Source organism: Panulirus ornatus, chromosome 16, assembly GCF_036320965.1.
Source record: "Panulirus ornatus isolate Po-2019 chromosome 16, ASM3632096v1, whole genome shotgun sequence".
NCBI lineage: Eukaryota > Metazoa > Arthropoda > Malacostraca > Decapoda > Palinuridae > Panulirus > Panulirus ornatus.
The window spans coordinates 6080639-6095796 of record NC_092239.1 but is presented as its reverse complement, the minus strand read 5'-3'; the positions used below and the strand labels follow the sequence as shown (position 1 = coordinate 6095796).

Below are 15158 nucleotides of genomic sequence, written 5' to 3'. Positions count from 1 at the left end.
GAAGAGAAATGAAGCAGACTCGAGTGTTTCAAAGGAGAAACTGAAGGAAATGAAATTGTTCTAGATACTTTTATGTATATGGCAGAAAATGCAACCGTAGGTCACTGAATAAAGCCACACAGGTTGGGAAAGGAGGCATAAAACCTTTAAGCTCCTATGTACTTTAAGTGGTTTGTAGAGAGGTCACAGTCTGCATTGGAAAAGATGGGCACGTGATGGCAGAGCGGTCTTGACAGATGGATAAGAGCGAACCCTAAAGTGTGCCATCAAAAATACTTTTTCCTTTTATACCGCAATTATATATATATATATATATATATATATATATATATATATATATATATATATATATATATATATATTATTTTACTTTGGTCTCCCGCGTTAGCTAGGTAGCGCAAGGAAACAGACGAAAGAATGGCCCAACCCACCCACATACACATGTATATACACACCTATACATCTCAACGTATACATATATATACACACATGTACACAATTCATACTGTCTGCCCTTATTCAATACCGTCACCACCCCTCCACACATGAAATAACCCCCTCCCCCGAATGTGCAAGAGGTAGCGCTAGGAAAAGACAAAAGGTCTCATTCGTTCAGTCTAGCTGTCATGCATTACACCGAAACCACAGCTCCCTTTCCACTTCCAGGCCCCACAAAACTTTCCGTGGTTTACCCAAGACGCTTCACATGCCCTGGTTCAATCCATTGACAGCACGTCGACCTCGGTATACCACATCGTTCTAATTCACTCTATTCCTTGCACGCCTTTCACCCTCCTGCATGTTCGGGCCCCGATCACTCAATTTTTTTCACTACATCTTTCCACCTCCAATTTGGTCCCCCTCTTCTCGTTCCCTTCACCTCTGACACATATATCCTCTTGGTCAATCTTTCCTTACTCATTCTCTCCATGTGACCAAACCATTTCAAAACACCCTCTTCTGCTCTCTGTCACACTTACCACACCTCTCTTACCCTTTCATTACTTACTCGGTCAAACCACCTCACACCACATATTGTCCTCAAACATCTCGTTTCCAGCACATCCACCTTCCTCCGCACTACTCTATCTATAGCCCATGCCTCGCAATCATATATTGTTGGAACCGCTATTCCTTCAAACATACCCATTTTTGCTTTCTGAGACAATGTTCTCGACTTCCACATATTCCTCAACGCTTCCAGAACTTTCGCTTCCTCCCCCACCCCATGATTCACTTCCACGGTTCCATCCGCTGTCAAATCTACTCCCAGATATCTAAAACACTTTACTTCCAGTTTTTCTCCACTCAAACCTACCTCCCAATCGACTTGTCCCTCACCCCTACTGTACCTAATAACCTTGCTTTTGTTCACATTCTCAGCTTTCTTCTTTCACACTTTACCAAACTCAGTTATCAGCTTCTGCAGTTTCTCATGAATCAGCCACCAGTGCTGTATTACGAGTGAATAACAGACACTTCCCAAGCTCTCATCCACAAAAGACTGCATACGCCTTCACCCTCTCAATACCCTCCCACATAATTTCCCAGGAATACTCAACTTATACCTCCAATTTGAGCACTCGCTTTTATCCCCTTTACCTTTGTACAATGGCACTATGCAAGCATTCCGCCAATCCTCAGGTACCTCACCATGAGTCATACATACATTTAATAATCTTACCAACCAGTCAACAATAGTTACCCCTTTTTAATAAATTCCACTGCAATACCATCCAAACCCGCTGCCTTGCCGGCTTTCATCTTCCGCAAAGCTTTTACTACCTCTTCTGCATCAAATTCTCCCTAACTCCCACTTTCCACACCACCTCGACCAAAACACCCTATATCTGCCACTATCAAACACATTCAACAAACCTACAAAATACTCGCTCCATCTCACACCACCACTAATCACCTCCCCATTTGCCCCCCTTCACTGATGTTCCCATTTGTTCCCTTGTCCTACACACTTTATATACCTCCTTCCAAAAAAATATTCTAAAATTTAATGATACTCTCACCCCAACTCATTTGTCCTCTTTCACCTCTCTCGACCTCCTGCCTCTTTTATACATCTCCCAGTAGTTTGCATTATTTCCCTGCAAAAATTGTCCAAATGACTTCTCTCACTAATAATCTTTCATCCCACCACTCTACTCATTCTAATCTGCCCACCTCCCACGCCTCTCATGCCACAAGCATCTTTTGCACAAGCCATCACCGCTTCCTAAATATATCCCATTCCTCCCCCACTCGTTACATTGTTCCATAACTGTTCAACTTTAGTGCAATCACAGCCTTAAGTACTTCACCATTGAGAGGTCACTAGCAGAGGGCAACTGTAGCACTTATTGGAGGCACCTAATATTCCAAACTACTGCTACCTAATGTTCTTAACCTCTATCTTTAATCATACTATATTTTTGTGCAAATATACACAAGCAGGAGAGATTTTGGCTAAGGCATAATCATGTAAACTGTAATGCCTCATGCATGAGAATATGTTTTGAGAATTCAGCATCCAATATATACCTCTTAATCATCTCTGCATTTGCAGCAAGAAACCAAATTATATACATAAGGGTGTTTTCTTGCCAATTTGTATTTGGGATTAAAAAATAACTTTTCCTAAAAGGATACATTTATTGAGGAACATAAATACGTCTGTGTATACATGATAACCGTGGTGTATGTGCCTATAATAGAAATGCCAGATATATCACCTACTACATGAATGCTGAAGCCTTAAGGTACCAAGTGTACAAAAGCTAGGGTACAAACATGGTATCATACACTCTGAAGGGTCTAGCAAGACTTCTAGGGCAATATCCAGCCAAACATTAGCAGTTGGAGCAAAAATTCTTTACAATTTGGACTAAGCACAAGGCTACAAAGTTCATTGTATGAATGGCTTACTTCTATGTAGCACTTTACAAAAACTGGTGTTTTGGTTATCACAGCATATTTATCTACTGAAAATACTGTGCAACTTCCATGTATAAAATTCTTAATTTCTTAGAAATACCATGTATATTTTCACTTTCTTAGCACTCTCAAGCTTTTCTGCAAAAGTCCTTGTGCCTTATTGTAATTTTGATTGTGCGGCACGCTGGTCCCTATTGACTGCTTTGGTGCCGTGAAGCTGTCTTTGGATTGTTCAGATTTTGGGGTTACCAAGTATGGGCTATCTCAGGTTCTTGTGTCATGGATATACTGTGCTTTAAACCCTTCATATATATTGTCGTACTGGCTTTCAGTAACCAGATCTCAAAATCCTCAATGAAGGATTTTGGATTACTTTTACATATAATACAAACTGGAATGGTTACTTCGCTCAACTACCGAATAATTACAGCCAGGCAGTGTTTCAGAGCAAAAACCCCAGATAGACTACCAACTTGGCTATGAGCATTCCTATCACAAAAAGCGGTGGGAGTTTTTTCCCTCTGGTATCAAAGAGAACCTATAAAATGAGTATTTCCTTATTACAAAATAACTTCCATGTGTAAAAACTATCATAACGTTCTAGATGCCATATTAAAAGCTAGTAATGTACAAACTAATAGTACAAAAGTGATAAAAAATGAGAATTAAAAAATTTCTTTGTCATGGTAGCAAAAAGTAGCAAAATCATGTTTCATGAATAATACTGCTCTAAAACTCATTAACTAAATCTTTTATGAATAAAACCTACAAGCTATGTAAGCCACACAGATAATGACTCGACCAGTTCAAACCTTCAACTTTGCCTTTTCTTATCTCTGAATATCAATCTCTCATACTTTGTGAAAATGAGCAGTCAGGTTATGAACTACAGTACACATACCGAGACCAAAGAATTCTACAAAGAAATGGTACCAATTCAAACAGCAAGGTATAAAAACACTGGCGATGTGGGACTAAACTGATCTCTAAAACATGAAAGCCCAACCAACACTATGACATATATATATATCCAACTGGAAAACCAGCAGAGACGATCCCTGTCCCCTCCAAATGTTTCGAGTTCTTACTGTTTGAATTCTCCCACAGATAATGAAGGTAAGAACGAGCTTATTCTGACAGTGGCCACCGAAACGTTAACGACTAAGTCGGCACGGGGAGGTGCTTGTGTTCCACGCTAACAAGAAGATCTATACAAAGTGTATCAAGCAAAAAAAAAAAAAGCCTTTCAAACAACATTTATCACATATATTACAAATAGATTTGGTTCTTGACTGTTTTTCAACAACTGAATAAAATTACTTCTTCTCTTCCTCCTTTTCCTTTTCTTCCGTCTTCTTGTTGTCCTCTTTCTCTCCTTCCTTTTCATCCTTCTGGGCCTTCTCTTTTTCCGTGTCATCCTTCTCTTTTTCATCTTTCTTTTCTTCTTCCTTTGTCTTCTCCTCTTTTTTCTCTGCTGCTGGTTCCTCTACCTTCTCCTCTGGAGGGGGTTTTGGTATATGCGAATTGAGGTCCAAGTTAGTGCACATCTCTTCCCAGTCAGGGAATGCACGGTCCTTAACACGGTTGCAGAATTCTACTAAGTTAGCACAATTTTCATCCATCCAGTCTCGGAGGGAGTAACTTACCTCCTTGTCCATAAATGCTACTTGTGCAAGGTTGGCAAAGGCAACCACATCAAGCTGTCAAGAAAAAAAAGAAAAGTTGAATGCTATAAAGTACTAAATACTAAACCTACAATATCTATCAAGAATTACCGGTGATTTAGTGTGAAGGCATACATCTATAATTTTTTCACAACTTAGAAATTTCCACTCGCCATCCTCACACACATTTCCTCAATTACAAAGTCTCTGCCCCGTCATATTCACCTGAAATGAATAGCCCTACATATTTCACTCAAGCTGCACAGCTCTTACACTACCACAAAAGTCATACAAGAAGAGGCCACATGCTCAAAAAAAGACTTATCCAAGCATATCTCGGATAAAGTTTATCTTGTATTCTAATGTAATACAAAGTTCTTTACAGATTTCTCTTACCCATCTAGAATATAACAGTCATCATAGCCTGCCATTTCTTGCTTGTGTGAATATTTGCAAATTCAAGTTCCTTAGTGTTATTCTTTTTGATCACTACATGATTTTTGTCAAGCCAATATACACCAACATCTTCACTACTGATCACTACATTAGCAACATGAAAGCATCACTAATTAGTTTACATAAAAAATTGTCAAAGCTTCGAAAATGATCGAGAACTATGACATTACACAAAAGCCCACCCACTCAGGTAACCTAAACCTGCTATTTAGTATAAACCATAAGAAAATTTCTAATTTGTAAAATAAGTGGGTGGCAAACTCCAAGTATAGCAGAGTTAAGCAAGTTTTGTACACCTGGATCACTTCTGGGTTTAAAAACAGTGATGGAGTGTCAATAACAATGCCTGTGTTTTTCCAAAGATTAATGTTATTGATGAATTGGCTATGGCTAAGAGGGCTCAAATCTTGTCATTTCAGATCTGGCTAATTCTGCCTGCCACAGGAGAAACTTTTCCTTGGCCCAAAACAAAACATGGACACGATAGGAAAGAGTACCATAGGTCAAGCATCGCCAAAGGCCACATGGAGCTCATGCGGCACTAGCTTACACAGCATTGCCTTGTTTACCTGATGACAGAGGCACAATCTCCCCTTAGCTTTACGTATACATGTTAAGAAACTGATGAGTAAATGTTCTGGCTGCAACAATGCTACTGCCAAGTGTACAATGTATCCCCCATATACACATCTCATGCAATCTGTCAATTCCCCAATGAAGAGTTAAATCTACATCTTTCATGTTTGTCCCCAGTTTCTTGCATGTAGTGCCAGAAACAGACAGGTAGGCATTTGTTCCCATCCATTCTCCAGCTGGCATGTGTAATGCACTGTAGCCTACACCCACCTATCCACAACCAGACCCCAAAGATCTTTCCATGGTTTCTCCCTGCTGCATGTGCTTTGGTGGACAGCAAATCACCCCTTTTATACCTTTCACCCATCCGCATGTTTAGGCTCTAACCAATAAATGTTTTAAATTCCATCTATCCATCTCTAGTCCTTTTCACTGTCTACTAATATTTTCCTTGCAGCCTGGGCAGCACGAAATATGTACTATCCATGGCATTTTGATAGTTACTGTGAAGCAGAGTCGGAAAAATACAGGTAAAGGATGTGAAAATTCTGCTGCCAGTAGTTGCTTCCACACTCTTAACACTGGTGATTACCATGCCCAGGACTTCTGAATGCCCCATACCATATATGGTACATAGCTGCCACAAGTGTCCCATGCCATATACTACATCAGGAGTCAATAGGTTAACTTTACTTGGTAAATTTCTTTTCGTGAAAATTTCAATTGCCTCTTACCCATTCACTATTACTAGTAACCTCTTCCTACATGAAGCCTTCTTACCCTACCCATGCTTAAATAATCCTCAGTCCCTACCTTCATTAGCTATCTTCTCAGTTCTTAGTTTCACCTTGTCCAAGTCAATACTATCAAGAATAAAGCATTTACAATTCTGATCAAAACTTTTTAAACCTGGTCATAGATTTAAGAAATCCCCCCTACTCAAATACCCTTTGTTTTATTAAAAAAATCAAATGTCCCTTACACTACCTGAACACAATCTTGCCAATGCTTTTCATGATGTGGCAACCTGTGCCTATTGATTCAAACGTGTAATCTTTTCTGGCTTTCCTTACCCCCTTGTGCATATCGGTACGAGAAGTACGATGGTATTTTGTTCAGAATTCCACAAGTTTTCTTAATTCAAGGAGCTAATGAAGCAGTCATGAGTATACTAATACCAAAACACTGAATGACTTCCAAACCAAAGAAAATTCAATAAATCTTTTTTACTATCCTTCATTCCATGTTCATCAATTGATTGCCACTTGCATTATTTCTTTCACACTTGTTTGTATTTCCCCAAGTTTGCGAGAGTTCCAGGAACACACAAATGGACTAGTTTGCTTACATCAACACTTATATTTTAACCTTTCTGATCCCATTGCTTCTAATGCATATTTATACTGGTACATTCCTAGTTCACTCGTATCTCATTCACCTTATTGATCTTGCTGCCAAATGCTTATATGCACCCCTCCCCTTTAGTAATGCAAACCACTGAAGCCCATACTTCCCTCTTCATTCATCAACATCTTGCATTCTGTAAAATCATTTAGAGTTCCGATTTTACTTTTCATACAATTAAGACTATTGTCTTAACTAGCCCAAAACTTGTCATTGCACCCTACCCACAATGGGAAAGAAATAAGAGCATCATTCACAAATATAAAAAGTAGTAAATGGTTATCTAACTTACCGTTGTGGGAGAATCACCAAAGAAGAATGGATTGTCCCCTAGCAGGTGTGAAAGAACTTCTAAGTCATTGTGCCCAAACTCTTCTATCTCTTCAGGTTTGTGGACTCCAATCCCATGTGCACGAACTTTCTTGGCAGCCTGAATGTATATGAATACAATTAAATACAGTTACAATTTTCTTTCTAGATTATGTGCACAGTTAATCCAAACTCATCTGACATTTTGGTTAACTTGTGCAAAACAATGGGATTGCTATGTGCATGACATTTAAAAGCAACTAGTACATGAATAATATACTGTCAATTAACTTAGGTAATTATTAGGGAACTCTACTGGACAAACTAGGAAAGACTGGGCAGTAACACTGGTCAGATGGAGGGAAGCAAAAGCAGGCACAACAGGAGGTTAGAAGGCAGGAGGTGGCATGGCAGCTTACCCTCCTGAATCTTAGCTTGAAGATGAATTCAAGGACAGGCTTGGGCCACTTCTTTTCAGTGATCTGCTGCAAGTCCATCTTGTAGGCACCGAGCATGCCAGCGGGATTCTTGGTGCGCCAGGACTTAACCACCCTACAAGAAAAAGGACACCCATGCAACATGCTGGTTTGTATAGGTGGCACTGCCGGGTGATGACTAGGCACTACAAATGGTGACAAAATTACATTGAGGATTTCGTTGGTTTGTATTCAACAAACCTCAGAACCTCAAAACTGCCAGTTCTGCAAATTTACTGGGAAGCGGTGCCCACTAGAAACAGACCATGGGTGTGCAAGACGCCACGAAGGATCCTGCAGGTTTGCTGCCTGTACAAGGACTTGGGTGAAAGATAAATAGCAGTGACAATGGGAGCAGCAGCATCGACAGAAGTATTAGCAGCAGCAGCAGCAGCAAGAAGGTGAAAAGCAGTAGAGATGATGGTCAGTGCTAAGCTACAGGTGTTAGGTTACCATCTAGGTGTGTGATGAACCAAAGGAAGCAACACCCTATTGCACTCGGATGGTAAGCACCAGCACAATCAAGATGTTACACAACTTTGATTAACCACGTGTTATGACCAGTGTGGAGACGTGCGCTGACCTGGCGGTAACGCAGCTTGAAGGCAAAGTTGAGGACTGCATTGGGAATGCGGGTGTTGAGGGCTTGCTGAAGATTGAGCTTGGCTGCCCTTACCCAATCACCGGGACAACGGCACCGCCACCACTTCACCACCCTTGTGAAGAATACCCAACACAAGTAATAATGTAGATACCAGTACAGATGCTTGTTAGTTTTGTAAGTATATTAGTTCATGAGAATCCTAATAAAAAACATGCAAATTATTTCTAACCCAATACCATCAGAAGTTGTCAGTAGCAAAGCAGGTGATACATCCCGGTGGAAAAGCGACTCGGTAAAAAAATATCACCACAGAGCTGGAGACCACTCCTTGTTAACTAAGTGTTTGGGAAAAAAAAGTGTTGAAAGTTGCCAAGGGGTCACTGCACCAGTCCAGTTTATGCTCATGGCAACACCCACCGCTTTAAATCTACGCTTAAAGAGGAAGTTAAGGATGATGGTGGGCAGAGGTCGCTGGATCACCTGCTTCAGGTCCAACTTAAATCCTTCAATCATTATATCTGGATTGTTGTAGTTGAAATACTTCACTACCCTGAAATTGCCAAAATAATTACATGCCGGTGAGGAAATTATTGTATAAACCTGAAAAGTAACACGCTTGTTAGAGTCGTGGGGAGGAGGGAATGCGTTCATGTGTGGGTGGGAGGGGGATGGAAGCCGCAGCAGCATCCCTCCCTTCCTGCTACCCGTGCGCGGTGGTGGCCGCCGCCGCCGCGATGTAGCAGGTCGCACCAGACGTGGCCCAGACAGGATCAATAGCGGCAAACCACTCACTCCCGCGCTCCACAAACACACACAGACACACAAACTTACTCCATCTGCACCACACACAATTCATTCCCAAACAGCATCAAATAATGCCTTTCGATTTCTTTTACTCTACATGCGAAGAAAATTCGCAAACCCCAAAGTAGTTTCCGCTTCGTATAATTCAGTGAACGGAGTTTGGTGGAAAGCGACCAATGATGGCAGCGGCAGCTGGAGACCCTACGCGAAGGCCACTAGTGTGGCTGCCAGGTGGTAGGCCACAGGTGGTTCTCAGCAACAGGCAACAACCACTTGCCTCTCAGATGTTTCTGCCTTCTCATTAAATTGCTTACTTTGGCTACAATCGAATTTGAGGAACAAGGTTACGCGGCAGTGTTTTTTGTCAATCAAGTTAAAAACAAACCAGAGTTTACTACGAAATTTGCATGTTACGGTGACCAAATGAACAGATTCGCCTTTCATCATGTCCAAGTTTGAGAACACTGTTGGAGCAGACAAGAGCATCCCCACCCGGACTGTGACCCTCCCACCGTTTGCATTCATGGCCACAATCAATACTCTGTACTGCCAGCGTTAGAGAGACCACAGACGCGTTCCGGATCAACCAATGCTGCCAGCAAATGATTTCAAATGAGTTACAAACTGCAAGATTACATCCTTCCAGGAGAAATGTGTAACTACACTTCTGTAGAATGCAAGTTGCTCAAATTCACTTTCCTTCTTCAAAGGAGGTCCATAAAAATAACATATATATATATATATATATATATATATATATATATATACACACACACAACTATCAATGGCACAGAGTTCCGTATCATGCAAAGGATGTAGTTTTGCAAGGCCCTAGAAATTGGTAAACATATTTCCGAGACAAATAATAGTGGCAACACTAAAGATGCAGATAATGCCCATTTGAAATAAAAGAAGAACCAGGAACACGAACAACATTACCTAATATATAATATATATATATATATATATATATATATATATATATATATATATATATATATATATATATATATATATATATATATATATATATATATATATATATCCTAGCGCTGCCTCACCGACGCAGAAAAACAATGCGGTTATGGGACTCTATAATGGTAAAGCTGCATCTTCGCCCGCTGAGGAAAGATTACTTTCGCTTCAAAGGAATCTGACCTATCCCTGCTACTGAGAGTAGCGCAGCCTTGAACCGGTAGGCGCCACCATCACAAAGGATAATACAGTGGTCCAAATATAAGCCTACCACTAGTGTTTACCATCCCTTCCTTCAGGTTGCGAAACGAAATATTTCCGCACTTCCTAATCTAATGAAGTTGATGCAAATTCAAGACCCACGTGTTCGTTCGGTTGCCATGGCAGGTAGGGTGATCAGCACGGCGCGTCAGTTGCATGGCTACAAACCTTTTGTTTATCGCGCCAAGCTTGAAAGTCCACACGACTCGTCCTCACCGAACACTGCCATTCTTTTCAAAGCTCGTGAAATGAAGCTCAAAGATCTACAACTATTGGTCAGTTAGGGGCGTCAAGGCACAAGGAATGACAAACGCATGTCTTCAAGCGAAGTATGTAGAATACGAAAATGAGAATACAACAATAAATTAAAGATGGTAAGCGTTCTACCAGAGCGGAGCAAGGGCGGTTGGGGGTGACTGGGTGACGCGGAGGGGCACATCAAGACAGTGAATCAAGGACGGGCGAACGCTGTCCTGCCGAGGGAAACACGATACACAACCTCCACTTTTCGCTTACCCGCAAGATACTTCATGTGAGAACTAAAGGCCGTTCGGGTTTCAGGTTTACTACGTCTGAGCAAATTTAGCGAGGGGAGATCCGACGTTGATAAGAGGGATGAGCAAGAAAGCTGGTTCTACTGAAATCAAATTGCACCTGAGAATCATGGAGCTTTATTAAGACAACTCATACATACAACCGGAGAATAAGAGGACATGAGGCCTTCTTTAACCTGACCGCCCTCCCTCGCAACGCCAACACACGGTTCATGTTCCTCACTCTACAGCATGCTACACCTTACTCCAAGTATCCTCCCGTCTCTTACATAGCCCAAGGATGCCCAGTGTTAACTGCCTCTACCTACCCTTAGCCGTGTACCCTTCACACGACATCAATCGTCTTGGGTATGCCTGGACAAAGCTTTTAATATTCAAATTCAAATTTAATTCACATTCCAAATTCAGTCTTTCAGTGAAGAGAGGTGATGCTACTTAAGAAGAACTGAAACAAATCTTAAATTATTTTATTTGTTACATGACCTAGGATTCTGTCGTGTCATATGATATAGTAAGTTACTAAAAAGAATCTAAAAGCCAGTAAATATACCTCCCAAGTTTAACAACGGTAAATGAGCTGTGATGGTGTCACACTTAGACCATATATGTTCATACATGTAAAATTCATCAGAAACGCTTGTGCCCCGAATACTCGAGTGTTTTAATTACTGTTGATCGAATATCGATCCCCTTTTTCTTGCACACGGAACAATGTGAAGAACAATAAAGAAGTGTCCTTTCTAGAATACAATGTTCAATATCTAATCGTAGACGATGCCAACTCAAAACCTCTGCAATCATTCTAAACAAGGCAGACTGGGAGAACGTTCTCAGAGCGGGTTCTTTGTGCTAACCTCGCGCGCACCCGTTGACCTCAAGTTCGATTAACTGACGACCCCTTTATCAAAGACCGTCAAAAGACCTTTGTCGGGAAATACATCATTTAGCTTAAGATCCTTCAGATATTAAAAAAAAAAAAATGTATAATTCGACTACTGAAAGAAACATCTCTATATACGTACACTGATAAGACACGATGTTGAAATTACGAGCATTACCAAAGCAGGGTTGACACTATGGCAATCTCACTTGTGACATCAAATAGTTCTATATGAATAAAGTCCATGCTGCTAGGCAAACATGTTACTTTATTTCCTTAGCCAAAGATAATCACTTATGCAACGAAACTGTACATTCACGATACTGTCTACATATACTGCATGCTCTTGAGGCATATGCTGAAACTATATCAGGCCCATATTAGAGTTAAATTTTATGTAGACGCATTTTATCATACTTTTTGTTACAGACCATTTCAGGAAGTAAATGCAACCTAAGTTTTCAGACTGCTAATACCAAATATTTTCTGTAAACATTCGAAGGCGATTCAAAAACCTCTCACCCACATTCCAGCAAGCAAGATCACACGTGCACATCATGTGCATTGCCAACAAATTGTTGGCCTGTTATGTAGATTGAAGGAAAAGGAGGTTGATGGCCTGATGACCCGCTGAGCACGACAGTAAAACCCTTGTGTTTGATGGCATGAACTTTGACCAGGAGAGAGCCTGAAGTCATGACATTATACCAGGACTGTTAGGTCGAGCTCAAAATTCTTTCATTTTATGGCATTGTAAACGAGTGTCGTAATCAGTCAAAAAGCATGTCCATATAGCCGAGACAACTTACTTCCTTGAACCACAAGCCCAATTCCCTCTAGCCAGCCGTGGGGTCATAGTCCTCAATAGGTCTGTCGGTAGGTAGCAAAAGGCTTAGCTACGGAGGGTCCTCGTAATGTAGGCCGTGCGTTCCCTCTAGCCAGCATTCCACATTCCTCTCGCTTTCGTACTGCCATGCTGTTCTCATTGCCGTCTTGCCTAAGGCCATGTACACCTGCACATACAACGCAAGCACTCCACATTTTAAACCTCTTATCTTGAAACCCTTGACCAGAACGGGTTTAATGGCAAAGCATTTCACCATATCGTTAAGCTTCAGGTCAAACGCGTCTTTCATAACAGCACAACCGTCGTGCTCACAAGACTTAATAATACTGCCTACGCCGCAACTGGAGATTCCGATGAGCCTTCTTTAGAAATCCACATCATCGATCACCGTCAACCCAGTTATTATAGAAAAAAAAAAATAAGTACGGGGGGAAATGAGGGCAGGGAAGGCTTAGCTCGGCCAAGCGGCTCACTCGCTGCTGGATGGCGGCCGCCCACCGGTCTATTAACCCACCTGTTACACCATCAGTATCTGGCCGCAGCACGTCACGCTCCTCTCTGCCTTGTCTTGCTTCGCCCACATACTACACCTCTGCCCTGCACATCACCATTAGGCCGTCACCACCACCACCACACGTGTGCCTGGCTTGACATTTTTTGCGACGGTGTTCACGGTCAACGCCCTAAACCTAGACTCTACAAACTTTGAAAATTTGCTATACTGCAAGTCGGGACATCCTTGATATTTACAAACAAGTCTAGTTGCTTTAGTACCATTTTCTTCCAAAATATACCATTTAATTCTATATATCTTTGCTGTATGAGTAAGGCTTCAATGAGAATGAAAGGTGGGTGTTCATGTCAAGAGAATTACCTCACTCGTTCATGGCTACTCTATATAATAATGTGGAATATAAAATCAACCGACACCGCAATTCAAACAATCGAAAACTGTACTTAACAGGCACCATGTCTCTCTCGGTCTCCGAAGCGGTTAAGCTACAAATGCCTGCTTAAGATGCTTGTATGACCAATATTCGAAGACGGGAGAGAACGTCACTCTCATATATCGCAAAGGGGCGGGGATGGAGAGGGTCTAATCCATGATGTTGGCACGAACCATCAAACACTACAAGACCACTCGCTGAAATAACCTACCCCATCCCCCTTCGGCATATTTTCCCCTAACGCCTGCATGTACAGCTTTGAATAAATACCAAACGACCCGAGATAACGCTGTCCTTTACGGTGGCAACCGCCATCTGCCCCCCCCCCCCCCCTAACATCAACCAACAAACCACCGCACATGCTCTAGTCATTAAATCCCACGAAGAGTAAATGAACCCCACAGACGCTATTTATCATAGTTTTGGTGTCTACGTTAAGCATAACAAGAAACAAACCAAGCAAACGCCATTCCAGAAAAAGAAAAAAAGCTTTACGATGTCCCACGAAACAGTGATTAAGATTAGATGGATTCTGTATGAAGTTCAGGAAAAACGTCGGCCGGAAGTACCATCACATTACCATAACCCCCCTCCCTTTCCTGGTTATTCACACCCCCTGACCTGTACTTAAAATCTCTAAGAGAACTCTTTTTCGTTTTCCAATTCAAACTTCTGTGTTTAATATACAAAGAGGTCTTTAACCCCTTTGTGCAATACCGAACTATCTTTGAGCACGATGGTCACGCTAACATACTCAAGGGTCACGCAAACTGACAGGTTTCTTAATATTAAATATTAGCCTTCAAGCATGAAAATCAGGTTAGTTTTGTATGAATGTGTGTGTGTGTGTGTGAAGAGGGTCGTTGTTGATGTCGGCGCAGGGAGTAAGGAGGGAATAAGGAGGCCACGAGGACGTGAGTAATTTGCTGCTATCCCATTCCAGTTACTACCATCCCTCTCTCAGTACCCATCGAAAAGTTAGATACAAGAAGTATGTACACAAGCATAAGACGACGACGGACACCAAGTCACCACATCCCTTGACCCCCCTAGCACGACCAGTTCCTTCCACTTAACCAGGGCTGGTAAGCTAAATGTCAATACATTACCGGTTGTGAAGGCAAAGCTGTGATGCAAGTAGTCGGGTGGGGGTACACACGGATGCCTCCCCTCCCCTGCCACCACAGTTACATCACGACAGCTTCACCTTCACAAATTTATGAATACAAGAAATACCGACCACAATCAAACTTGCGAGTCATGATGAACATTTGAACTTACAAATTCTTACGGGGTGAAAAGTCCATAATGGTCTAGCTTTTACAACTGACAGTATACTGAGCAATGTTTACTATAACTTTTTTTTTTTTTACCAATTCTAGCGTTCGTGTTGCACAAAACAAGCAGCAAGTAAATTCTTTTCGCATCCACGAAATTTAACTTTAAATCTAGTTTTTTATTTTAACTGCCTCA

The 15158-nt window shown here is 41.4% G+C and overlaps 1 protein-coding gene across 3 annotated transcripts in view; it reads right to left on the bottom strand.

Moving 5' to 3' along the window:
- Window positions 1-2626: 2626 nt before the first annotated feature.
- Window positions 2627-15158, bottom strand: part of fax (failed axon connections) — a 33441-nt gene continuing 20909 nt past the window's right edge. The window contains exons 3-5 of one of the 3 annotated variants that reach the window (XM_071671148.1): window positions 8835-8967; window positions 7321-7458; window positions 2627-4628 (exon numbers count right to left, since the gene is read on the bottom strand). In XM_071671148.1, the coding sequence (XP_071527249.1) occupies window positions 4245-4628; window positions 7321-7458; window positions 8835-8967 (655 nt within the window). In that variant the 3' untranslated portion in view covers window positions 2627-4244. Of the gene's footprint in view, window positions 4629-7320; window positions 7459-7756; window positions 7890-8396; window positions 8530-8834; window positions 8968-15158 lie in introns of all 3 variants that reach the window. The other 2 variants (XM_071671151.1, XM_071671149.1) reach the window with 2 other exon arrangements.